This window comes from Azolla caroliniana, unplaced genomic scaffold (assembly GCF_043228905.1).
Source record: "Azolla caroliniana isolate FFs.n. ecotype wild unplaced genomic scaffold, voAzoCaro1.0.p SCAF_18, whole genome shotgun sequence".
NCBI classification, from domain to species: domain Eukaryota; kingdom Viridiplantae; phylum Streptophyta; class Polypodiopsida; order Salviniales; family Salviniaceae; genus Azolla; species Azolla caroliniana.
In genome coordinates, this window is record NW_028230453.1 from 3,084,104 (window position 1) to 3,111,357 (window position 27,254).

The 27,254-nt window shown below is 37.9% G+C and overlaps 2 protein-coding genes across 2 annotated transcripts; both read left to right on the forward strand.

Moving 5' to 3' along the window:
* Positions 1-2,810: 2,810 nt before the first annotated feature.
* Positions 2,811-20,541, forward strand: LOC147852088 (callose synthase 10-like). Its single transcript, XM_087334101.1, has 23 exons — positions 2,811-3,068; positions 5,264-5,361; positions 5,458-5,564; positions 5,847-5,958; positions 7,045-7,155; positions 7,240-7,359; positions 7,458-7,556; positions 7,668-7,765; positions 7,849-7,960; positions 9,283-9,408; positions 11,406-11,482; positions 11,602-11,686; positions 11,925-12,035; positions 12,124-12,223; positions 13,052-13,175; positions 13,777-13,948; positions 14,022-14,074; positions 14,568-14,628; positions 14,741-14,825; positions 17,134-17,183; positions 19,942-20,028; positions 20,246-20,328; positions 20,430-20,541. The coding sequence occupies exons 1-23, from the start codon at positions 2,852-2,854 to the stop codon at positions 20,524-20,526; spliced, it is 2,385 nt and encodes a 794-aa protein (XP_087190227.1). The 5' UTR covers positions 2,811-2,851; the 3' UTR covers positions 20,527-20,541.
* A 4,583-nt stretch (positions 20,542-25,124) lies between these two features.
* On the forward strand, positions 25,125-26,519 carry LOC147852089 (uncharacterized). The gene has a single exon (XM_087334102.1). The coding sequence runs from the start codon at positions 25,127-25,129 to the stop codon at positions 26,252-26,254; it is 1,128 nt and encodes a 375-aa protein (XP_087190228.1). The 5' UTR covers positions 25,125-25,126; the 3' UTR covers positions 26,255-26,519.
* Positions 26,520-27,254: the final 735 nt, after the last annotated feature.

The following is a 27,254-nucleotide window of genomic DNA, read 5'->3' on the forward strand; positions in this document are numbered from 1 at the left end:
GAAAATAGAATGTTCATTAGGCTTATCTACAAGGGTAACACTCATGTGTGGATCCATTGATTGACAATTTGGTGTTTTGTGGGGCCATAGTTGAGGTCGAACGCAAGGCCCCATGGATTGTGGCCATACTAGTGAAAAGTGTGGTCTTCAAAAAGTGGCGAGGAGGTTGGGAGGATGCAAAGGATTAGAGGGAAGAAACAATTAGAATCATGGATGTCATGAGGATCATGGTCGATATGATGCAATCACGGGTGAAGTTGTCCATGATCCACAACATACCTTATTGAATCAAACATTAGATTGGGGAAGAGTGGTGAATCAAGTAGGAAGGAAGCACAAGCCTCTATTATCCATTGTAGAAATTGGAACCTGACCAACGATGAGGAAGACGATAAATGGTTGAATAGGTACTAATGTCGAGTGGATGAATCAATATAGATCTCATAAGCAAATGAGATTTGCTCCACCATTGCAAACTAAGAAGCATCATGCATTATATAGACAATGTCACCTGAAAGAATTCAAGCTTGAGGGTTCTGTACAAGTTGGAGCTCAACATACTGTCATGGATTATCATTTGTAGATTGATTCAATATATAAAGGTATCACAGACAAGTTTTGGGATGTCAAAATCATGAATATCGTGGTTTAAATAATTCCAACTAACCATAGTTATTGGGTTGATCATTGTGGGGAAATTTTTATGTATGGATTCCCATATGTCAATCTTAGTTCTTATCCAAGGAAGAAACTCTCTTCATAGTTAACATCAATGATAAAGTCAAATCCATGTGCCAATTGATTGTGTTGATTCATTAATCCCCATGGGTCATAGTCAAGAAGAATTAATTATAGATGAAAGACTGTGGAATGACCCTCATCATTTGATAGATGATGAACGGACATTCATAAGTTACATGAACTTTTTTTGCTTCACTTGAGGGTTCATCAAATCAATAATCGATGAAAGTGATGTTAGAAATATTGAGAATCGACTAGATAGGCATATCGAGTTACACTCATAGAGGTGTACATGTGTCTATACAAACTTTCTATTACATACATAATAGAGTAGCTCACAATAGTAGTCCTCCCATGTGTTGACACGTTAGAGATTAAATGGGATTTGGATTAGTTGACTATAAAGTTAGTTGACACATATAATAGCGACGGCGACGACTCACAACTGTTATGTAAGAGAATGAGGTTGGATGTTTATATTCTTTGTTCTTAAATGCGCAAATAAGTTGTTAGTAATGGAGATTTTCCTTTTTTGTCAACTAACTTGTCATTTAATATAACCTAATCTAGTGTTAGATCATTTATCCTAGAGTCAATGGCACATACTTCAAGACTAATAGAGAATATCCTTCAAGTCCATCTTACTAGTCAATCCCATTACCCTTAGTTTCCCTCTTCCCTAAATACATTTTGTCCAACTTTCTATGGTTTCCTAAATTAATACCTTATCGATCCATATGGTCAGGTTGCAAAATAGCTACTCCTCATTTGTGGTGCTATCAGAAAATATGCATTCTAAAAATACACATGTGGGGATAAACTGACATCTTGGGGTTGATCATTGATTATATCTAGCTCATGATGCAAGTGGGGTCAAAGTCCTACAAAGTCTATAAGAGTATTATAGAAGCCTTTTTTGCTTTGATTTGGAGTTCCGTAGAGCAACAATCGATGATAGTGATACAAGTGGGGTTTGAGTCCTACAAAGACTCATCAGAGTACAACAAAATCTTTCTTTGCCTTTACTCAAGGGGCCATTGGAGTAACAATCGAAGACAATGCTACAAGTGAAGTCTAAGTACTATAAAGAATCCTCAGGGAGGGGAGGGATGTCAAGATAAGGTTTGTAATCCTGTCACACAACATAACCACAAAGCACAACTTACAAGTTGAGGCCCATAATCTTGTGAAGGGATTGTCCTATGAAACAACCACAAGCATAATTTACTAGCTATGGTTCATAATCTTTTGAAGGGATCAATGTCATATGATGCAACCACGAGAAACAACTTACAGGCTAAGGCTTATAATTTTTTATTTGAAGAGGTAGTCATATGACACAACCACGAAGTAAAAGGAAACTAACTTTACATGTTTGAGACATTATCTTGATCATAAGAAAGACTTCAAAGACAGACGAAGTAGCCATGAGCACAAATTAACGGGGCCGAGCCCCATAGTGTTCGTTGGGAGGGATATGATGGAAGAGTTAGATGGCTGACTGTGTGACCATCATATCATGTAGGCGAGTAGAATGTAAGAGCGGACATGCAATATATAGTCTTGTGAAGGGATGGTCATATGATGGGCAACCAGAAAACACACAGACACACGCACCCAGAAAAAGTAAGAGTGGAGGCTTGACTTTTTGCAAAGCCTCCAACTGAGACGACTTTTACAGAACCCACCACCAGAGACTCGACTTTTACCGGAAGCCCAACCGAGGCTTGACTTTGTTTTGACGAGAGAATCGAGTGGCTTGACTTTTGACAGAGAACGAAACCAGAGGCCTGACTTTTTTTTTTTTGGGTTATAGAAATCCCAGATATGTGTGCATGCGTTTGTGGAGGTCGTTGAAGATTTAAACTTGACTTAATTTTTACGAAGGCCCAACCAAGAGGCTTGACTTTTACCAGAACCAGGAGGCTTGACTTTTACCAGAGGCAAGAGCTTGACTTTTTTTGGATTTAGAAATCTGTTTGTGGAGGTCGTTGAAAATTTAAACTTGACTGTCTCTTCTTCTTCATTATATCTTCTTCTTCTTCTTCTTCTTCTTCTTCTTCCTTCTCTGTTCTTTCCTTTCCTTCCTTCGGGATTCATTCTGTTCCCCATGGCTCGGCTCCGCCATGTCCCGCAGAACAGAGTTCTCAGAAACTGGAGACGCCTCGTCCTCTCTGCTCTCAACCCTCACTCGTCTTCCCCTTCACCTGGTGGCCTTGATGTCCCTACCTCCGCTCCTGCTTCTTTCGATCCACGCAGCAACATCAATTCGATCATCGATATCGCTAATGAAATCCAGAACGAGAATGCAAAAGTTTCTAGCATCCGTATGATTCATCTCTCTCTCTCTCTCTCTCCCCCATGTCTCTTTGCGGACATTCAATTTGTATGTAATTCTGGTGTCTGTGTTCAATACACGGTATTATTTCCACGTAATCTGTTGATGTGAGAATCCCGATCTCTGAGTAGAATAAAGTATAATTCGATATAAATGAAGTATAATTCAACACGTCTCTCTTTCCTCTCTCACACCATCCTTCCTTTTAATACTTCAGTTCTGACTAATTGGAACTATTGCTCTCCTCTAGTTGATAAGAGATCTCTATTTTCTGCATCCGATTCTTTCATTTCTCAAATATCCTCTTTTTGACATTCGCCTTGTCTGTATGCAATGATGTCTGATTGAAATTGGGTGACACAATACTCTAATTTGCTGATTGAGACATTTCTCATATATATATATATATATATGGGACATAGTTCATTTCATAAAACCTTTTCTTTAACATTCATTCTGTCTAGTTTTCTCTCTGGGAAACTAGGAGTATTACAATTTGATATGTTGATCTTTTTGATCAAATCAGGTGTTTTTCTTTGAGATGAGTCAATATGTAAGCTTTATGAGTTTAATCTGGCACCTAGATCTCACTCATGAAATCACGTGTTATCCAGTCAACATGGAAGGTTTTTAATTTTCTCCTGTTGCAAACAAATCACATCATACCCAGCCACCCGTTGGACATGTCTTGTGCAGTGAGCTCTAAGGATATCCACTAGAACAATGGTTACATTGAATGTGTGACATTCCCGATAACTCTCGGTTACATCCTTAGACATCCGCTCTTGCAATTAGTATAAAGCGGCCATAGTGACATTTAGTGTACGAATGAACTGTAAATGCAGGAAGGATAAACGATCCTGTAGGTTGGATCCTAGGACCTCATTCTATTTATGGAGTGATCACCACCCATGGATTGTACATGTTTGATGTGGAATGCTGACCATCTCAGATGAGGTCAGCTCCCAGGCTCAGGGGTGCTTCAAATGTGTGGCTTTATTTGTATATGTGTGTATGGTTTGTGCTATGGCTTATTTGTATGGTACTTTTGAATTTGAATCCAGCCTCCTATGAAATGTTTTCTGCTGTTTCATGTACACGACAAACGTTTTCCCCAGCACAGGAGCTAATGACAGAAGAATGTTTGCCAAACCTCAGACTATATCTGCTCAGGTATTGGAAAGCCTAAGTGGCCAAATCACTGATACCACATTAAGTCAACCCGCTATCCACTATTTGGCTATTTGGCTCAAGTTCTATTTATTTAGTTTTGGCTGGACTGGCAGATCCATTATACGGACCAAAATCTCACTTGGTTCATAATCTGATCTGTTGAGGGCTGAATTAGGAGTTCCCAATTACTCTGGATTGTTCAACCTGATTTCTGCTATCAAGTAAATTATTAAGGATCAAATGAATGATGAGCAAAAGAATAAGAGATTAAGGAGAAGAATGGATTAAGGGTGTTTTAACCATATTGACCACACCTGAGCAAAGGACATGACAAACATAAAATACCATCAGTGTCCCATACCACCAAATGTTACCTTATGTTATACTTGGATGTTGAATAACGGATCCAAAGAGGAGAGCTTAGCCTCACCAATAGTGTCTCAACTGTGTCTGAAGATGCTGTAATGAAGGGGTAGCTAGTCGCCTTTATATAGCTGTCAACACCTAAGGCTCCCAGACCACAATGTGTGCTGACATGTCATAGGTTCATATGGGTTTGTCCCAAATCATAGGATAATCAGTTTCCCAACTATCCTACCTTTAACCCGTTAAAATTATATATAGAATTGGTTCCCAAGGTCCTTCTTATAACACAAATGGAGAAGATACTGGGATTGCTGGGTGTTCTCAGGCAGGGAGAAAATATCTGCAAAAAGGGCTGTTGTAACAGAACTGAAATCCAAGAGATGAATTGAGAACCTTGTATACTTATAGGTATGAAGTGGGAATTAGTTTGTACCTTAGAAAGGTGATGAATATTCCGAACCATTGGAAATGTGACATATGATATCAAAATTATTTCAGTGGTATTAAGCTTTGTTCTAGCTCAAAAAACCCGAACTCCAGAAGAAATGTTGGTAAACCAAGTAGATTGTTTCTACATAAGCTTTGAATGAAACCATCTTCTTGATGTGGGCCGTTATTGACTTTGATGTTTTGTTCTTCTTGCAGTTTATGGACATGCTTATTCTCTTTCCCAGAATTTGGATCCCAAGAATGAAGGAAGGGGTGTTCTGCAGTTTAAGACTGGATTGATGGCAGTAATAAAGGTACTTCTTTTGCTGTAACTTATATGACAGCTTTATTACGCTGTATTTATCTCTTGCAATGTAATACAAATACCGTGTATTTTATTTTTCTTACAGAGAAACCAAGCCAGGAAAGATGGTACCACTTCTGATCACGATCATGACATTGAAATATTACGAGATTTTTACAGGAAACAGAAGGAGCGGTTAGCTGAATCTGAAGAGTATGCTGCCCCTGTTATGTCATAGTTCCATATAATTATTTCAGGAATATTACATGTTAGGGTTGTACAAATACTAGTTTTTTTAGATATTCGTCAGAGGAATCAGCATACTGATTACTTTTATATTTGATACATGTATATTTTAAATGGATGTTAGAGTACGTATTTGTTGCATCTTTGTTCCTGAGGGGATACTGATATCTTCATCTTTGAGATGTTCAGCTGTCTAGTGAGTGGTTAAAAATCTTTATGCCACCTATATTAATCAAAATTTATGTTCAGGTTGCAGGATAGATATAAAGTTTTTACAACTTTATCGGTTCTAAAAGATGTTATATATGCTCTAGCCGAAAATTATCCTACAAATGTTGCTGAAACATTATTACCTCCAGAGGTTCGTTTTCAATCTGTTCTCTTCCGTGAAGTGTTACTACCCTCTTTATTCTGGAGAGTGACAGAGAGAAATCTAGACAATTGTTTATAATAGATCCGACTTGAGAATCTTACATGTACTGATAACACGATTCTTTAGTCTCCTTTTATCTTATTTACTTTCTTTTACTCAGTAACATTTATTTAATTTGATTTGTTGTTCTCAAAGATAAGACAACACTTACGATGTAATCTCTTGTTTGATATTATAGGCCATTTTGACCTCTTAAAATATGTTAATATATCTTTCTTTCTTTCTTTCTTTCTTCCTTAGTTTAACAATATGACTTCATGGTTTCAGCTTTATAAAAGCTTTTCTAATGGTTATCAGTAATTCATAATAGGACTTTCCTTTCTTGAATAACATGCCACTGACTTTGGGAGCAGTTAGGGTCAATTCAGTTGGGGAAAATATCCATTTTGCTATATTTCCCAATCGATGCATTAAGGGCAAGACATAGTGGTTGCATCTGATGTTAGTGTTGCAAGATGGCATTTGTCTAGTTGGATTGGCAATATGATCGAGGGAGGATTCTGCTCTTTTGTTTAAAAAAAGAAGGCTCTGGTGAAGCTCTTTGCTTGTTGTCCCATATTGTGCTGAAAGAAAAACACCATTTTCACATGAAGCAGGATTACTCTTGGGGATCCAAGGATTGATTACTAGTATCTTGGAATGATATGAATAAGGTTTGTTCATGTCTTGCAACCATTCACCAACACCAGTGAATAAATCTTCCAATGGCATATGATTCTCTGAATACAAATTCACAGTGCTTATGGTTCAGTAAATTCAGAAACCTTGCATATTCTTGGCTTAGAGAATTCAAAATAGCAGTAGAGCTAAGAGCTACATATGTACGTGTCATCTAGTTTCAGATGCTTCTAGACTTCATATAGGTGTTTGCTGAGTTGGAAATACTATTCTCATCGCTATAACAAGAATGAGAAAGTGGCAGTGTTTTTCTTTTGGGACATGGCTCAGCACATATTTTATAACAGTGCTCTGGAAAACACCACTAAGTTCCTTATTCTCACTTTGCTCATGCAGTTCAAGAAGGAAATGGAACTAGATGCACAAAATTCAAAAGCATTCCAACCATACAACATCTTGCCTCTTGAGACACCTGATATTTCTCATACAATTCTCAATGTTCCTGAGGTATTAAGCCTTCACAAAGTTTTATTTATTTATCTCAGTATATCGGCTGTCCTAAGCATTCTATTCTGAAATATGAATTTCCAGATAAAAGCTGCGAGGTTAGCGATTCAGTATCCTCGCTTGCAGTTTGAAAGTAATTTTGAACCCCCTCATCTTCGGAAACCTGATGTATTTGATGCACTTGAATTTGCTTTTGGATTCCAAGTATGTAAGAGTTGCATCTTCCCATAGTGTCTTCATATATAGTTTTAGTGTTTGCTACATATGCTTTTATAATACAATTAGTGACAACTCTTTTGCAGACTGATAATGTGAGAAATCAGCGGGAACATTTGGTGCTTCTATTAGCTAATGCTCAATCTCAAATGGGTGATGGAAGTTTTATCAGTGGTACAGATCTGGTATGTCTTAAAATTTTCACTGCCCAAGAGCTACTTAATTCTTGGCAAAGTCTTATTTACAAAATCTAGATGATCTTGGTTTTGTGGTATTTAAACATTGTGGTGTTGTAGGAGTTGGATGAAGATGTTATCAATAAGTTTTGCAATAAGATTCTGAGTAACTATGAGAAGTGGTGTATTTACATCAGAAAGCCATCTGTATATGCATGGTATTGCTGAAGCTTTATAGTTTTCAACATTTAAATGTGAATCTCCATACATTAATAAGTCTCTCCCTATCATTTCATTCCAGGGCAACGACAAAAAAAAACAGGGTGGCCTTAGTAGCTCTATATTTGTGTATATGGGGAGAAGCAGCAAATGTTCGGTTTCTCCCGGAGGGTATTTGCTACATCTATCATCAGGTTAGTTTCCTAGGATTTTTAATATTAAGCAGTTGGTTGTGTTGAAGTTTTTTTTTGTGCAGTTTTAAAGACTGCGATGAAATGTTACTAAGAAGACCCTCAACTTCTTCCTTGCTAAATGAACATTGCTCATTCAGTCCGTTAATTGTATATGTTCCTCAATTCACTATATGTATGAGATTAATTCTGTTACAAAACAACCACTTTAGAAAGATAAGAAGGGTTTTATATACTGACTTGTCAATCGACAGCAGTCAAATGTGTCCCTAGGATAACCTCTAGAGTACATAAGAAAGCATAGTTCAAGTCTAGCTCTCCACCTGCTCAGTGTAAACCAAATAAGGTTTTGAGGATCACTGGTGAACTGGCCCCTAGGAAACTGAACATCGTGGAAACTACCCTGAACATTCTAAGGCATAGCTTTGTAGACCAAGTGTGTATGTTTGCAAGATAACAATGTTTGAGGAACTCCACAATGCCCAAACTGCAACAGCCATAAATGGGATTGTGATCAATACACTTACACCAAGTATGAAGTAAATGTTCCCCCAAGAAATCTGGAAATTGATCCTGTCACCCCAAATTTATGAGGGAAAAGACTGGCAAATCATCATCCACAAATGCATGTCATCCCGTAAATTAGTAAGAATTTTGAGCATGGTATATTACGAATCAAACATTAATTATAAGCAATGAATAATTAGATTAACAAAAGAATGCTTAACTGCACCGACCAATCCAAGCAAAGGATAAGAGATGAACATAAATTATCAGTGGCCCATACCACCGAATATTTCCTTATGTTAATGGATCTGAAAAAAGACACCTTTGCCTCACCAATAGAGTCTCAACAGCGTCTCAAGATGCTATAATGAAGGGGGTAGCTAGTACTAAGATTCCTACACTATCACGTGTCCTAGGTCCTTATGGGTTTGTCCCAACTCCTAGGATAACTGGTTTCTGAGCTATCCTACCATCATTAAAAGTAGCTTTAGAATTGTTCCCTAAAGTTATGCTATAACATGGTACCAGAGAATTTCTTACAATCCATTTTATTATTAGAAAAAGGAGTCTAGATGGCTGAGGGAATCCATAGATAATGAATACTACTCTCTCAGATCTTAGGAAAGTTGAGACAGAGGTATGGCCTCAGAATTTCACATTCACAGTCTCCATCGTAAAACGCAGTAGTACAGGATGCATTAAAAAGTATATAAAATCCAACGGAAGTTTTGTATCAGTATTAGTGTATATACTTCTGAAATTGCTATAATATAGTTTAATTTTTTTTCAAATCTTGGTTTTACTTTCTATACATGCAGATGGCAAATGAACTGTCTGGAATGTTGGACAACAATAAAATTGAGCAGAGTGAGAAATATTGCAGTCAAGAGAAACCTTCATTCCTGGAAACAGTCATAAAACCAATTTATAATGCCTTGAAAGCGGTATATACTCTTGATTATTCCTTTACTTTTTGCAAATTTTGTTGACATGTTATCAGTTTTGGCACACAGAAGATGTTCTGTTTTGGATAAACAGAAGCTTTGGGTAAACTAACTGCAGTGTGCAGATATGTAACATTCCTCTGACCTCGAAAATCTTTAAAAGGAGATAATTGGGATATATTTGTCTTAGTAGTTACATTCACTAGTCACCTATCCATGCAGTAAATAAGTAGCCATTGTCCGTATGTAAATTCACTTTCTGCGAGATGACAATGTTAGTAATAAAATTATTTCAATGCCTCTGGTATTCAAACTACTTTAGAAAGGTTACTCATTTTACTTCTTTTGATTTTCTAATAGATAAAACAATATCAGTTATAAGTTATAACCTTACATTGAATCTTCTAGGTCTTTTACTGATGTCAATATTTCTTTCTTCTAGTAGATCTGCTACGGGGGATCAATGCACTATATGAATCAGTGTTAGGAGAAGTGCACACTCCAGTTGGGTTGTTGAAGGTCATAGCAAACTCGATTGGAGTAAAGCAAGGATGCCCACTATCATCCACTCTCTTTCATCTTTATATAGATGATATATCTAATTAAATAGAGAGATTAGGTGGTCCAGGAGCATGATCAACAAGGGTAGACATACTGATATTACAATATTACCAATGACATTGTGTTGATTTCCTGACATTCCGGAGGGCCTACAAGATGTATAAATGCTTTAAAGTCATTTATGTATAGAGAAGGCTTTTGTTAGTCAATTGATAAAACTAAAATGGTGTTTAATACCACTAAAGTATGGGTAACAATGTTAAAACTGGAATACTTCGTGGGAGAGGAAAAGTTCACACACACACACACAGAGACAATCCTATACATATCTAGGAGTAACATTCGCAGAGCTTCAGTTGTCCCTACATGAGGCTGCATGTGCTCGATTTTCTGGTGGATATGCAGCCGTTTGTACCCTTGAGAGAAGGGAAGAACTTATTGCGGTTGTTTGATGTAGTTTTAACTCCAACTATTCTCTACAGAGTAGAATTTTGGGGACTGCTCACCGGACTCATAATTGGACAGATTTAGAAAAGAAAGAAAGAAAAATATATTAACGTCTTTTAAGAGGCCAAAATGGTCTATATGACCGAACAAGAGATTACATCTTAAGTGTTGTCTCGTCTTTGAGAACGACAAATCAAAATAAAATCAAGATTACAAAGTAAATATAAAAGTAAATAAGATAAAAAGAGATGAGAGAATCTGGTTTTCGGCACATGTGAGATTCTCAGGTTAGATATATTATAACTTTTGTCTTTGAAAGATCTCTAGCATAGGTCGATCCAGAATGGAGAGGTCTCTGAAGCGAGGGAAGCACCTGCGATGACGGGAGATAATGGCCTTTAGAGAGATGTTTAGTCCCGGTGATCGCCTGCGCAATAAGGATCAAAGCAGTGGTGCCACATGATATAATTCAGTTGGAGATGGGAGTGTAGAGATCTTTCAAAGACAAAAGCTACAATATATCTGACTTGAGAATCTTACATGTGCCGATAAAAATTATTTAGTCTCTTTTTATCTTATTTACTTTTATGTTTACTAAGTGTCATTTATTTTATTTTGATTTGTTGTTCTGAAAGACGAGAAAACACCTAAGATGCAATCTCTTGTTTGGTCTTATAGGCCATTTTGGCCTCTTAAAAGACTTCAATATATCTTTCTATCTTTCTATCTATCTTTCTTTCTGCCTAAGGAGTATAGTGCTAAGGATTTATTCCTTATCGTATTCATGATAACATCAAATCTGAAATCTTAGGATTCATTTTGATAGTTCTATTGAACCTATAATGGTTTCGAATGGTTCTGTATATAAGTGGGCTGCTGCCTAATAGCTTTTACTAGCCAATCATTTGTTTGTGAATCAGTGGCAAAAAATGGTCTGAAAATGTTTATCATCTGAAGCTTATCAATTTCAAACTGAAATATTTTTTCAGGAGACGATTAAAAATGCTGGGGGGAAGGCTGGTCATTCAAAATGGAGAAATTATGATGACTTCAATGAATTTTTCTGGTATAACATAAATTGCAAGGGTACACAAGGAAAATGAGGTTCTCATGTTTATATTTTGGAATTTTCAGTCATGATGCCAATCTGAACTGAAAGTACTTCGGTTATCTTTTGTTTTGTAGGTCTTCATCATGTTTCAAAAAGCTTGAGTGGCCTTTGTCCTCTAAACAGGATAGTCCTTTTTTCGCTAAAACAGTAAATGAAAAGGTGATCTTTCAATCTTAATTTTAGGATTGTTGGAAATTTTGCTGAAATTTTAGTGGGAATAATGCAAGGTGTTTGATTTTGAGGTGATGAGATTCTAGATAGAGCTCATGATAAATAGTGATAGTGGGAAATGCGAATGACAAGTGATATCATAATAATAATTGTTCCGCATACCTAATGCTTTTGGAGTCATAATTGCCACTATTGTATCTTTTCATACAAAATGAACAATTTGCAGGGAGGAAAGATACATTCATTGGGAAAAACATCTTTTGTTGAGCACCGGACATTTTTGCACTTGTACCACAGCTTCCTTCGTGTATGGATTTTGTTAGTGTTGATGTTTCAGGTATTGGCTTAAGTTCATGAATCAGCATTTTATTCAGGAAAAGGATTTGGGTATATTGAATTTCTGAAAGTGCTTTAATTATCTCCAGGCTTTGACGATCATAGCATTCCGGGGGAATTTGAACATGCGGACAGTCAAGATTTTATGCAGCCTTGGTTTGACATACTTTATCATGAAGTTCATTGAATGTGAGGACGCTGTCTATTAGTGAATGTTTTACTATTGTTTCATAGTAATGTGCATGCTATGTGACAGCCAAATGGTTTCATAGTAATGTGCATACCTTCCTCTTTTAGAATATACATCAAACTTTGTAAGATGCTTCCTCAACATTTGAAGCAGAGGAGATAGAAGATATTAGAATGTTGTCTGCCTGCTGATAATCTACAAAACCTGATATCTCTTTGAAATTCGACAAAATCCTTATACAACAATTATCTTTGGCATAATTGGGAAGGGTTTAGACTTTGTTTTAATGAAAATTGACTATGTATTGTAGTTCCTAGTACTTGTGCACAGCCATTTTAAATGATTTATATCAGCATGACATACTGTACAGAAATATGGTAGATGGGGATAACATTATCATACTATGCATTCACTCTATAGGTCATCTTGGCTCTAGAGAATACCAATATAGTATCAACATCATCTCTCTGCTCTTGACACCGTTAATGCGCTTGGGGAAGAAGGGGAGAAGTGCAGATATGAGTTATGAAATTGACTAGATACGAATTCCCAGTTCATGTGTAAATATTTTACTTTTTTCCTGTGGAATTACTTTTTTATTTTATTTCAGATCACATTTCCTTTTTAGCTAGGATTTATGTCATTGTATGTATTGTTTTGGTCTCATGCACCATACTGTCCTATATTAGACTTGAGTAGTTCTTTCTTTCTTTCTTTCTTCCTTCTCTCGTCTTGCTCTGTACTGCAAATATTTCTATTAAAAATATGAGAGTTTTTCTCAATGATAATTCAAGGGTAATGTAACTCAAATTTTTGTTATTGATCAGCTGTGCTCGATGTCATTCTAATGGTAGGAGCCTACAAAAGTTCTCGCAAAAAGGCTGTGAATCGGATATTCAGTCAATTACTGTTTTTTGGAGCATATTCAGGAGGATTATTATTTTTATATATGTACGTCTTTATCACTTCATATACCAGAGATAAATCTTTTTTATGCACCTGCATATGTTCTCTGTTTTAAATTCCCCTTTTATCTATGCGTGTGTCATAGCTGGTCACAATCAGAGGAATGCATTTTCTATTGAAAGAAGTAAACCATTGTTATATTTCCTATTTGCGCCTTATATTTAATGCTTTGTGGAACTATAGAATATTTTGGGGCATGTTTTGTTACATATATATATGAATATCAATTTCTAATCTTTCTCATCATGTAATGTGAAGAACTGGTTTTAAGTTTATAGCTGAAGATATCCTTTAATTAATCTATTCATAGTATTGTTGCAATGAACGTATGCAGAAGGATCTTTTCTTACCTTTCAAACAATTGGTAAAATACTTCCCTGTCAGAATTATACAAGAGGGAAATTCTGATAGGTATTTTTTTGCCAGAAAGCGCTGTTGTCTTAAAAGAAGTATAGATGTAGAAGCAGGATAAAATATCCCATGCATCCTGGTTCACAGATTACAGTTTAGAAAACTAGATTAAGTTTTGACAATGGAAGTACATAAAACTCTGAAGTAAATTAATTGTTATTCTATGACATTTTAGTAAGATGATGCCGGGTGGGGATACTTTCTTCCGATTATATCTGCTGGTGCTTGGTGTATATGTGGCTTTGCAGCTTTTTAAAAGTGTGATTCTACACATTCCCTTCTTGAGAAGATGGGCTGGGGGAAGTGATAGGTTCACGGCTGTGGAAGCATTAAAATGGCTTTTCAGGGTATGTTACATGTCCATATTTATTATGTTGAGTAGCATCTCTGAATAATTAAATATCAGAAGATGGTTTGCAGGAGCGCTATTTTGTTGGACGTGGATTATTTGAGAGCCCCATGGATTACGTCAGGTTTTTCCCCTAATTGTTGCTGATCAACATTTAGTATATGTATAACATTGATTGAGTTGAAATCATTCACAGTTCGGATCTCTCACATGTCAAATATCATACATCATGCTAAAAGTATTGAAATCTGAAGCTGGATAGATGAAATTAATGATGATCTTTTAATTCTAGATTCTTTCCTTCCTGATACATGTATTAGATTCAAAACTTGTGGTTGGTTATTCTTTGAGTGCATCAGAGTAATTTGCTAACCTTACAGTGTCCAAACCTTGACTACGTGTTTGTAAATTGTGATGCATCTGCTCTTGATCGAGCAGTGTGGCATAAAGAATCACGGATGTCCATCACCCCTGTTTGACTTCCTTTCTGCTGTCAGCATTTACAAAGCAATTTCAGGAATAGAGATTACATTATGAGAATTTACAAATAGATTAAGGAGGATACGTGTTCTAATCACTATTGACTATGGCAAGCAATTGCACAATTTCTTTGACAGGTATGCGTCATTTTGGTTGGTGGTTCTTGGATCCAAATTCAGTTTTAGCTATTTTCTTCAGGTCAAGTGATTAAATTTGGAAGTCAAGTAACCTATTTGTTCTTTTGTAGTTTTGAAATCTTCTTTTGTAGTTTTGAAATCTTATCATCCTTAAATGCAATATACTGTTACAGATCAAACCACTTGTGGCCGCCACAAACTCCATAAAATTATATAATGGAGAAATAATTTACAAATGGCATGACTTTTTCTCCAAAAGTATGTATTTTTTTGCTCCTTGATTATGCGTAAATATCACCAATTATTGACTTACAGGAACGTATTTTTTATTTTTATAATGGTAAAATATTACTAGGTGAAGATTATTATAAGTAAATTTATATGATTATGAAAAATGATATTAGAAGAGGGTACTACCAAATTGGTAGAGTTTTGTGGTTTATTATTCTTTCACAAGAACATGTCACGTTCACATGGTGAAAGAAAGAAAAGAAAGATATATTAACGTCTTCTAAGAGGTCAAAATGGCCTATAAGACCAAACAAGAGATATTACATCTTAAGTGTTGTCTCATCTCTGAGAACAACAAATCAAAATAAATAAATGTTACTAAGTAAAAAAAAAGTAAAAAAGATAAAAAGAATCTCGTTATCCGTACATGTAAAATTCTGAAGTCAGATATATTATAATTTTTGTGTTCGAAAGACGTCTAGCATAGGTTGATCCAAAACGGAGAGGTCTCCGAAACGATGGAAGCACTTGTGATGGCTGGAGATAATGGCCTTTATTTGTCGATGACAAGGGTGGTGGGATCGATGGCAAGGGCTTGATGAGGAATCCATTCGCCAATGTTTGTAAAGTGTGCCTTATTTGTTGATGACAAGGTATTGATGATGAATCCATCTGCCGATGTGTGTAAAATGTGCCTTATCTGTTGATGACAAGGGCTTGATGATAAATCCATCCTCTGATGTGTGTAAAAAGTGTCTCTTATAGTGGGTCATCTTCCTACCAATTGGTATTTTGGGGTTGCTCCATTTTATCAGTTCGGATCACTCTATTCTTTTCCACTTTGGTCATGTTTAGATGGGGAAATTCAAGCTATATTGGAACAAGGGAAGTGCATTTATGCTTATGCCATGTGACTCGAACCATTGTCCCATTTCAGCATACAAGCAAGGAGTGTCTCCATGTTCAGCAAGTTGTTTTGTTGACATAAGTGTCAATCTTGAGAACGTTTGTTTAAGGAACTCTCAAAGCCATTAGATACAGGTCACTGATTGGAATAATGCTCCCATCTCTGCCTGGATTATATCATGAGGCACTGATCCTTTGTTCCTTTTCATGCGGGCAATCATTGAGACTAAAGGTCTCCTAAATATTTCCAGTTATTTGCCTTGTTAAGACTTGGTTCCCATGTTTCTACTGCATAGAGAAGAGTTGGTGTCATCAGTGTATCAAATAGCCACGATTTAGTTCATGGCTCTCAGAACTGCAGATGTGCACATTGTCTTTCGAGAGCACCAAGGGCTGCATATCCATGAGAAAATCAGGCACAAACAGAAGTAAAAAAGATAAATGATTCAACACTATTAGTATGGTATTCTTTTGGCTTTCTCATTATTTAATGTGAAATCAAAACTAAAAGAAATGTTAATTCATTTCCCCACTTTTTAACCCTGCGGAAAACCTTCTTATTTTTTTACTCATTAATTTCACAGTTCTTTCCTTTTTCTTTTGTTAGACAAGAGTCATTTTAGGATTATGAGATGTTTTAAAAGGGTTTTACAGATTTTAGAATTTACTTCTACTTTTTCAATTCTTGAATTTTGTTGTTAATTTAGTATATTATTGAATATTATTGTACTATTTGAGATAACAACCTTGATAAAATCTAAAAATATCCAGAGAATAAGTTGCGAATGAATTGTAGAAATATGAAAAGTGAAGTATGTCGTCGTTACACAAATGATATTCATTCTGTTGAGAATCAAGCTCAGCTTGTGTGAACATGTGCTTATGAAGAAAAGGACGATGTGTGAAAAAGTGTGTGAGCACACTTACTTGTAATCCGTGTCGTTGTCGAGTGTTAATGTGGTCAAAGAATATTAGATATTCTTATGACAAAATTGTACTCAAGTGGATATCTTGGTTAGATTCCATCAACACATTTAATATGGCAGCCCTTTGAGGACTTGAATATAAAACCCCCTTTGCCCATTATGTTTTGTTGATGATCTTTACTTAATTAATATAGCTCTCTTCAGTGCATAAGCTGTCAAACCCCTACTGTGTGTTTTCTTATTTTCTGGTTATTCTCTCTGATTCCTTCTCTTGCTTATACACTAACTCACACACACACACACACACACATTACGCTTCTGAATACTCAACTCTACTAGAGTTAGATTCTTTACACATTCAAATGTATCACAATCATCTGAACGTAAACTGATGTTTGACCATCTGTAGTTTAATCAATTCTATCATTGTAATTCATGTAATACACTTTATCTCCAACTTTTTGCAATATTCTAATTGGTTTAATTTACTCCTTTTTCTCCAGGTAACAATAACATGTTAACTATATTCTTCATGTGGGCTCCTGTGGTCTTGGTATGTACATGCCACATTCTCCCACTTTTTAATGTTTAAATAGTGCTGCTGTACGCACATGTTTCACAGTGATATTTTCTTGATGTTTGGATATGCGTATGCTTTGGGCTATTTGAAAGTGCTTCATCTTACTTGGAATCTGATAAAAAGGTTTATACTGGAAGCATACACTACAATTTGACACAGTTTCTAAAAGTCTAGCTAGTATCCTGCGCACAAGAGATCAAGAAATTTATTAGGAGATCAGAAATTCACAAACAACTAATGCACAATTTTTAGAAAACAAGTTGCTGATTCGTATAAGATGATTACTTGAAGAAAACTGTTTTCAGCTGATTCCAGTATTCTTCTTTTGGAAGAATGTTTGACATCGTGAGAATAGGATTACAGCTTTCATACTGAGCATGATAACCTGGTTGTTAGAGTCCAGATCTATCGGCAGTGAGAGACAGACCCATGTGCCCATCGGTGTCCCATACCACCACGAATGGACAAGGTTTGTACCCTGGTAGCTAAGGGAACTCTTGAGAGCCTTGGCACACTGCAGAGTCTGACATGACGTAGAATAATTGATCCCCATAAGTCTGCAATGGCAGGAGATAATAACCTTCATCTGTCAATGATAAGGGTGGTGAGGTCATGGTCCAGGAGGATGGCCTACGTGCATGTCAAATTTCTATTGCCTGATCTATTGTATCCCCTTTGCAAATCCTAGTTGGAAGCATGTGTATGTAGCCCTTGATTGATTTATAGCATGAGTAGAAGTGAGGGGCTAAAGAAAGATGTGATTGTTTTTTTGTTTCTGAGCTTGTTAGGCTGCTTTGTTATCCTTCAACAATTTCTCCTTGTGTCTCTTTGGTTCTAGTAAGAAAAGCCCCAAGCACCGTTGGTCCTCATTTTCCATTACCTTGCATAGTGGATCAAAACCAATGCTTAAAGAGGCAATAATATCTCCCTCTTCTTTCATAAAAAACAATGTAATGACAAACATAGTGCTCTTCAGATTCCACTCCCTGATGACACAATTGGCAAATTCATTCTTCTACAGGTATTTGTGCATATCATCCTACCTCAATATCTACCTGATGTGAAGAAGTTCACAGCTGCCCTATGACACTTCCCAATGCACAGGATAGATGTATGTCCAGATAAGAGGACCTGTTTAGGGATCCATCCTCCAATGTGCGTAAAAAGTGTCTGATAGTGGGGCATCTTCCTAAGAAGAGATTTTGTGGGGCTGATCCACGTTATTCTGTTTACAAGTGATAATTAATGTCTTCTCATAGGCCAAAATGGCAAGAGATTGCATCTTAAAATGTTGGTATCTGAGAACAGCAAACCAGAATTGATGTAACGAAATAAATATAGAAGTGACTGAAGAATTCCATTGTCTACACACATAAGACTCTAAAGTCAAATGAACTGTAATTTTTTTGTTTGAATGATCTCTTGCGTATGTCGATCCAAAATAGAGAGATCTCTGAAGTGAGGGAAGCACCTGGGATGGTGGGAGAAAAAGGCCTTTATCTGTTGATGAAAAGGGTGGGGAAATTGGTGTCCATCAACTTCTCCCTGTATCTGTTGAGTTCTTGCAAGAACATCCCCAATCCATGTTAGTCCTCATATTCGAAGACATTGCGTTGTGGGCTAAAGCCAATGCTTAAAGAGGCAATGGTATTTCCCCCTTAAATCATAAAAAATAGTAGTGACTAACATAGTGCTCCTCAAATTCCACTCCTTGATGACACAACTAACAAATTCTTTCTCCCAGAGTTGTGCACGCATAATTGCCTACCACAATCTCTTAATGATGTGAAGAGATACACAGTGGCCCTATCACATATAAGAGGGACAGATATATGTCCATATAAGCAGGCCTGAAAGCGATCCATTGTCTGACATGCATAACATGTGTGCTTTATAGTGGGCCATCTTCCTACCAATAGCTATTGTGGGGATGATCCATGTTCTTCCATTACCAATTTGAAAATATCAATTGGATTACTCTATTCTTTTCCTCTTTGATTGTGTTTAGATGAGGATAATCAAAGTTATATTGGAATACGGGTAGTGCATTTATGGTTATGCCGTGCGTTTGACCATGCTAACGATGATCATCTCCATTTCAGCAAGTTGTTTTGATGATATAATTGCCAGGCGGGAGTACCTTCATTTACGGAGATCTCAAAGCCATTGCATTCTTGACACTGTTCTGCATAATGCCTTTGCACCCATCTTTGCCCAGATTATATCATGGGGCACTTGTGCTCTACTCATCATTTGGGCGATCATTTAGGCTAATGGTTCCTCGAAAACTTTCCAATTATCTGCCTTGTGAATATGCGGGGCCAAAGTTTCTACTCTGTAGAGAAGAGTCGGTTTGACAAGTCTATTGAATAGACACAATTTAGTTTGTGGCTGTTAGAATTGTATGTGTGCACATTGTCTTTCAAGAGCACCAAGCTGCATATCCATGAGAAAGTTGGGCACATGCAGCCCCTCTCGGGAGAACTAAGACCCTATGAATGTTACTCATTGGTATTTGTAGGATTATGTGTATGGCACCTTTTCCTCTCCCAAAAGAAATACATATATATGTACAGCATAGGAGCACGCACACACACATATATATATATACATAAATAAATAAGGTGAATTCTGATGGATTTCAATACAGCTAAAATTCTACGACATCAATATTGTGACTTTGATTTTGTCAGCTATGTTTCTAAGTGTTTTGATGAAAACTGGCATGCAGATCTATCTTCTTGACATTTCAATATGGTACACAGTGTGGTCAGCATTTTTAGGAGGCCTAATTGGTGCAAGGGACCGTCTGGGAGAAGTATTATGATCATTCTTTTTTAGTTCATGAGTGAATTTATTGTTTTGTGCAGTGATATGTCTTACAGATATAGGTTAAAAAGGAAATGTTATATTATATAAACTGGCAGTTCAAGTTTTTGTGATATTATTCTCCATTATTGTCTAACTACCTGTGTAGTTATATTATATTGCAAGGCTATAAACTCTAATATGCATGATGTGTTGATACTTTTCAGATACGTTCGCTTACTATGTTGCGAGACCGTTTTGAAACATTTCCAGAGGCGTTTGTAAAGAGCTTGACTTCCAACCCGCATAAGTAAGTTGTATGAGGAACTCATCAATATTAGATGATTCTTCCTGTTCAATAATGGAGCAATAGTTAACTTTTTGGTTTGCTTGTTTTGGTTTCTTCTGCAGACAAGGGACTGCAGAAATGAAGGTCAGTATTGGGTCTGTTGTAATTTCCCAAGTAAATAACTATATACTATCACTGAAGAGAACACAAAAGCGGTAGCAAAAACATTTGTAGGGGTAGAAATTAATTGCAAAATGAACATTCTCCTTTCATTTAATCTCAAGTGTTACATATATGTTACAACTGGAGAAAGAAAGAAAGATATATTAATGTCTTTTAAGAAGCCAAAATGGCCTATAAGACCAAACAAGAGATTACATCTTAAGTGTTGTCTCGTCTTTGAGAACAACAAATCAAAAAGAAAATAAGTAAATAATACTCCGTAAATATAAAAGTATATAAGATAAAAACAGATGAGGGAATCTGGTTTTCGGCACATGTGAAATTCTCAAGTTAGATATATTGTAGCTTTTGTCTTCGAAAGATCTCTAGCATAGGTCGATCCAGAATGGAAATGTCTCCGAAGCGAGGGAAGCACCTGCGATGGCGGGAGATAATGGCTTTTATCTGTCGATGACAAGGGTGTCGAGGTCGTGGTCCACGGCAAACTGCTATTGCCTGATCAATTGTAACCCCTTTGTTATGTCCTGGTCGGGAGCCCATTTGTGTATCCCGTGATTGACTTGTCACATTAGTAGGAGTGATGGGGCTAAAGAAAGTTGTGATTGTTCTTTGTGGATGAGCTTGTGTGGCTGTATTCTTCAACAACTTTTCCCAATGTCTCTTAAGCTCTAGGAAGAAAAGTCCTAGGCACCGTTGGTCCTTATATTCCATTACCCTGCGCAGTGGGCCAAAGCCTTGTTTAAAGAGGCCAAGATATGGCCATTGGACTAATTAGCTGTTGGGGCTGGCTAGCCGTTGGACTACAACTTTAATCATTCCACTAAGCCCATCTTGTCACACAGTCTAGAAAAACTTACTGGCCCAAGTCTCTTTGTAAGACAATCTGCTACTTAATCTTCAATAGAAACATGACTCAATTTTAATATTTCACTATTAATCTTCTCCTTGATAAAGAATCTGTCGATTTCGATGTGCTTGGTCCTATCATGCTGTACTAGATTGTTGCAATCCTGATTGCTGACTTATTGTCACACCACAGCCTCATCTGACTTTCTTGATTCATCTGACTTGTCGCTTCCAATTTTACAAATCATATTTGCAAAGAGCGGGTAGGTGATTGTTGTCACCTTCTTGGTCGACAGACACAAAAGGTCGGATGGCTTACTCTTTAAGAAGGCCTATCAAGGGGATTGTGGTTGGAGATATGGATTTGGTCGACTCTGATTTCTTAATCACTCCTGGTTAATCCTTATTTACTAATAATTCTCACTCCAGGATCACTTACTTATCTTCATCAAACACATTTGTATCAATCACACATACAAATGTAATTACGATACTTAATTACTCCGAAACTTAGGATCGACTATATATTGCAACGCTCTCTCTCTCTCTCTGGTCGTACGACTTAATATAATCACTCTCTTAGAACATAATCACAATAAGACACAGAGTACTCTAAACTAAAATTATATTAAATTTATACACTTATAGATCGATAGTGTTACAATGCTCTATCCCCCTTTTTATAGGCGCCATGAGGAACTTACATCAAGAAACTACAACTGCCGTTTGGCAAGAACCTTATAATTACGACTAACTACCTACTATATTTTATACTTGGAATTGTATTTTTCTGGTTCGACTGCTTTCACACTTGTCCGTCTCCGACTACTCTTTCGATTATCATTACGACTCTCTTCCATTCTTTTTTGACTTCTAATATCCTCGGCCTTCGACTAGGTGATACTCTTGATGATCTTGGTTAATCCCTTGTACTCAATGGGCATGAGTGTAATTCAAAAGCGTTATGTAAGCTCTTCAATTTCCTCTCTTCTGGAGCATGGTTTGAGGATAGCCCTAGCTGACTGTCCAACCCCTCTGCGATAAGTGCACCATTCCGTGATATAGAGCTGAAATGGTGTTATTAAAACTAAATGGCTTGAAATCAATCAGGAGCACTCCCTATTATCACTGAGCCAAAGATAAAGATCTTAACGATTGACACTTATGTCATTGAGAAAATTGAAGATAAGGGGAAGTCATTGTCGGTATACTTATATGTGAAGATTGTTTCAGTCACATGGCATGAGTATAACTGCATGACCTCTACGGTTTGGTTTGCCCACATGTAGATATTACTGCAGCAGTGGAGATTTTTTAATGTATTTCTCAATACCACTTACACACACCTATCAGCTGATGGTTTTATGGTTTAATCCTCTGACATGGGCATTTGTCTTTCTCATGCAAATTTTGTGCTTCAACATTTAATCTAAGACAAATCAGCCGTTTATTATGTTTGAAGATTTGATCTAGGAAATCAGCTGCATCCTGTGCTTCAACATGTGATCTAGTTGGCTCATGCTTGATACTTTTAATTTAATTTCCGGAAGTTCTAAAATTTGTCAAAGAGAGCTCTCTATCTTCACGGATCAGGAGCCAAGGCTACAACTACATTTTCTGGTGAAAGAGAAATTACATTTGGTGAAAAAGTTTTGTTCACATTCAACTTATGTTCATAGAGTAAAAGCAGTAGATAGATAGATATTTTTTAGCGTCCACGTCCACAGAGAGGCCGATATTGACCCTTAGGACCTAAGTACAAAACGTTATCTTGATATGTTTCTCCTTTCTAAGAAGGGAATTCACACTTTGAAGCACCAAGTCTTGGTGTGTGAATAAGGCATACACACTTTCTTCTAGGTGTTCTCTTTAGTATGATACTCAAGTCATCAACCCTGCCTAATATATCATCATAGCTTTCATGAAATGCACTATATGCAGAGCATGTAAAAATCAAGTGATATTCGTCTTCTACTAGCCCTTCCTTGAATACCTTACTTGTCCTTATATTTGGCTGATTTTGATTCCATAATGCACAACTTCAATACCTAGGTTGTGTGATCCCGAGTGTAAAGGAGTGTTAGGGCTCTACAAGAGTTAATGCTCATGTTAGTAATAGGCCTTCTTGCCTTATATAGAACCCAATAGGCCTTCTTGCCTTATATAGAACCCAACATTTAGGATTGATGTTTGCAATCTAATATTCTAATGTTGTCCTTTTAGCATCTTTCCACGTCTTCCTTTAGGCATACCTATGTGGGAAGTTTCCACTTATGCAATACAAAGCTTGATCTACCTTTAACAATTGAAAAGCCTTCGATTTCGTCAATGAAAAGGTATATCTTCATGGATCAAGAGCCAGCTGCCAAGACTATCAATTCCATCAATTCGTGATCAAATGCATGACCTTGCTATTATTTATTTCCTCACCCATTCTTTTGTGGATTGATTGGTTGAAGACGTGTTGGACATTGGAATTTCGGATGTATATGTCGGCATGTTGCACAAACTTTATTACAAGGGAAATTTTCTGAGAGTTTTCGAAAAACATAAGAAAACCCAAGAAATCATTACATAGAAATGGGGGTTTGTAAAATCGATTAATGGTTCGTGACTCCTATCCTCATACGTTACATAATATTTTTTCTGGGGAGACAAAACTTGAATAATTATAAAGTTTAAAGCGTTTTTTTGTCGGCCTTCCCTCCACGTTTCACTCAACGTGAGTAGTTCAAACTTCCAGGATGCACTTTGACAGCATTCAATACTGAAAATCATGATGATTCCTATTTCTCTTCCCTCCCTCCCTCCCCTTTATCTGTCTCCCTGTCTTGTCTCTGTAGATCAGTTTTTCTGATACTTGAGTCTTATATGGTCCATATGAATTGATTTATGAGATTCAATATATATATACATATAGATAAAAGGAGAGTCTGCCCATCAGTTAGCAGTAGAGATTAGCCTTAGGTTTGGGGTTGTGTTAATGTGGTCTCTCTCTATGGATGAATCAAATCAATCAACTTTTTGATGAGTTAACGAGATGCAGGAGAAATCCATGAGTCGGAAATAGAGATTAGTGATAGATAGATTTGGTTGTGTTACGTGCTCTTTAATGATTGATCAATCAATTAGATTTTGAGTTACAGATGCAGCGAAGAATCCATGAGTGGGCAATAGAGATTAGTGATCGGTTTGGTGGTATTGTATGGATTAATCAATCAATCTATAGATTTGAGTTATAAGTATATATATATATATATATGAGCGAGCAGTAGACCGATGATTGATAGGATTGGTGATGGGATTAATCAAATTCAATGTATATATATGTATGCAACAAAATCCAGGCATTGGGGGGGGGTAGAAACCAAAAGATAGACGGATCAAATTGAGGTACAGATCGAGGAATATGGGGAAATCAGTGACATCAATTGGGCTAGTGTCGGTGCTAACCGTAGCGATTGTGTTGGTGGGTGGGGTTTCTTATTACTGGATGTACGGCCTCATCTTCGAGAATCTGCAGATTATTGGTGACCCCATTGGTCTGATGCGGAGGAAGGAAATGGCGGCGGCAGCGAAGGAGGAGTCTAATCACACGAGCATCCCAAGCTCAGCAGATTATGTGTTTCCCATCGTGGCGATGGGCAAAGACGGGGGCACATGTAACTGCACGTTCCATGGTGGCAGCGGCGGGGGCGGGGGCGGGGGCGGGGGCGTAGGCTGCACGTGCGAGGTAGGGCAGGGCAAGAAGCGCACGTGCGGGGGGGGATTGCCGGCCTCTCCTGGCGGTATGCTGGAGATGAAGGGGAAGAAGAAGGAGGAGGAGGAGGAGGAGGTGCAGCCATGGTACGCACGCAATCGTACATGGCACTACCCTGCCCTGTTCCCGCGCTGCTCCATGGATGTCTGCTTCAACTACACCAGGTGTGCCAACCAATCCGAGCTTCTCATCTACTCCTACGCCATACCCAGCCCGCCCGTGCGCTACTTTACCCTGCTCAACAGCAGCAGTCCCTGGTACACAGACGACCCCCAAAAGGCCTGCCTCTTCCTTGTCTTCTTGGACAACCCCAATATCAGAACCCACCCCAGCCGCCTCCCTTACTGGGGCCCCAATGGCCTCAACCACGTGTTGGTCACCTTCGCCGACATTTGGCGCCTACGTGGCCCCCCTCCCCACAGCATCGGCTTCGCGTCCATCCTCGCGTCCGACATGCACGAGACCGTCTATAGGCCCGGCTTCGACATCAGCCTCACTCTCAATGGCCGTGTCCATTTGACTGCCTTGCAGTCCGTCCCGCCCGTCGCCCGCCCGTATTTGGTCACCTTCCGCGGCCTCCGATATCTGGGCCACCCCACCGAAGAGGGCGTCCTACGGAGCTACGACTCGTTCCGCTCGATTCACAACGGGAAAGATGTGATCGTCGTGACGACCTGTAAGCAGAAGACGAATGACATGAAGAGGAAGGAGAACCCAGAATTTGGGAGGCACTGCGAGGAGGACGAGGCGGAGTATGCGCGATACACATTTCATGGCCTCATGAATACGACGTTCGGGCTTGTGCCTGCGGGGCGGTCCCCCAATTCATACCGGCTGGTTGAGGTGATGGCAGCAGGCGTTGTGCCTGTTCTCATTGTCGATAATTATGTGAAGCCGTTCGATACATTGATCCAATGGCATCGCTGCATTCTCCAGTTCCCATCATCTCAGATGCACCTCATCGTGCATACCCTCCGGGCCATGGTCGCCCGGGGGGGAAACAACCAAACTGAGCTCCTGCAACGCCAACGTTACTGTATCCACATCTACAACCATTTCCTTCGTGATGATCCCACCCTCTTGCGCGCCACCATTGCGTCCCTAAAAGCTCGCTTATATGGTGCTGTGCCCTTCATGCCAACCACTGTTGATGACTAATTTGAACTCACAAGACATTGCTTGGACAAAGCAAAGTGATGCACTCTCCTGGAGAATGTGAAATCCTTTATGATTTGTGAAATTATGATTTGAGACCTGATTAGTAAATCACAATTAAAATCTGCAATTTCCTGCATTTACAACCCTACTCTAAGAAAACTAGCTTGTCAAAACAGCAACCTACTCGTGTCCTTGGTAACTAGCTGTTGAACTTTATCCTAGCATCTCGTGTCCCCAAAAACTAATCAATGTGTTTTCCTGCAAGCATTTAGTTGTCAAGAGGGCAAACATGGATGAAAATTCAATCTATTGGGTTGGGCCAATGTGCCCTAGTTTATTTTTCATGATTAGATGAGCAATATATAATATATCGGACAGATATGGGTCATTACCTTGGTTCTACTTTTAACTTGTCCCATGAATAAAATAGAATTTTTATCGTCCACCAAGAGGCCAACTTTGACCTATTGGACCAAATAAACATATGATCTCGCATATGATTCCTTCCTAAGAAGGGGGGGGGGGGGGTGACTACTATATTGTAAAACCTCTCTAATTGAAAATAATGCATGCACATACGTGCTGACCATTCTTGGTTGAGTATCACTTTGGTTGCATTGATTCTTGAACATATAATAACTATTCTAACATAATAACTACACTACATTCATAGCATACATGCCACCTACTTGTCAATGGGACATCAAAGAGTGTGGGTGAGAGTGGACACCCTTGGTTGATCCCCATGTTGCTCAAGAAGTACTTCGAGAAACCACTATCCAGTTTGGTGCCTAACTTGCTCATACAATCATGTCACCACTATTGGTATTCCAATCTCTATCATTCTTTTCCAAAGCTCACTCCTTTGGTACAATGTCAATAGCTTTCTTGAAGAATGTGGGTGAGAGTGGACACCCTTGTTTGATCCCCATGTTGGTCAAGAAGTACTTCGAGAAACCACTATCCAGTTTGGTGCCTAACTTGCTCATACAATCATGTC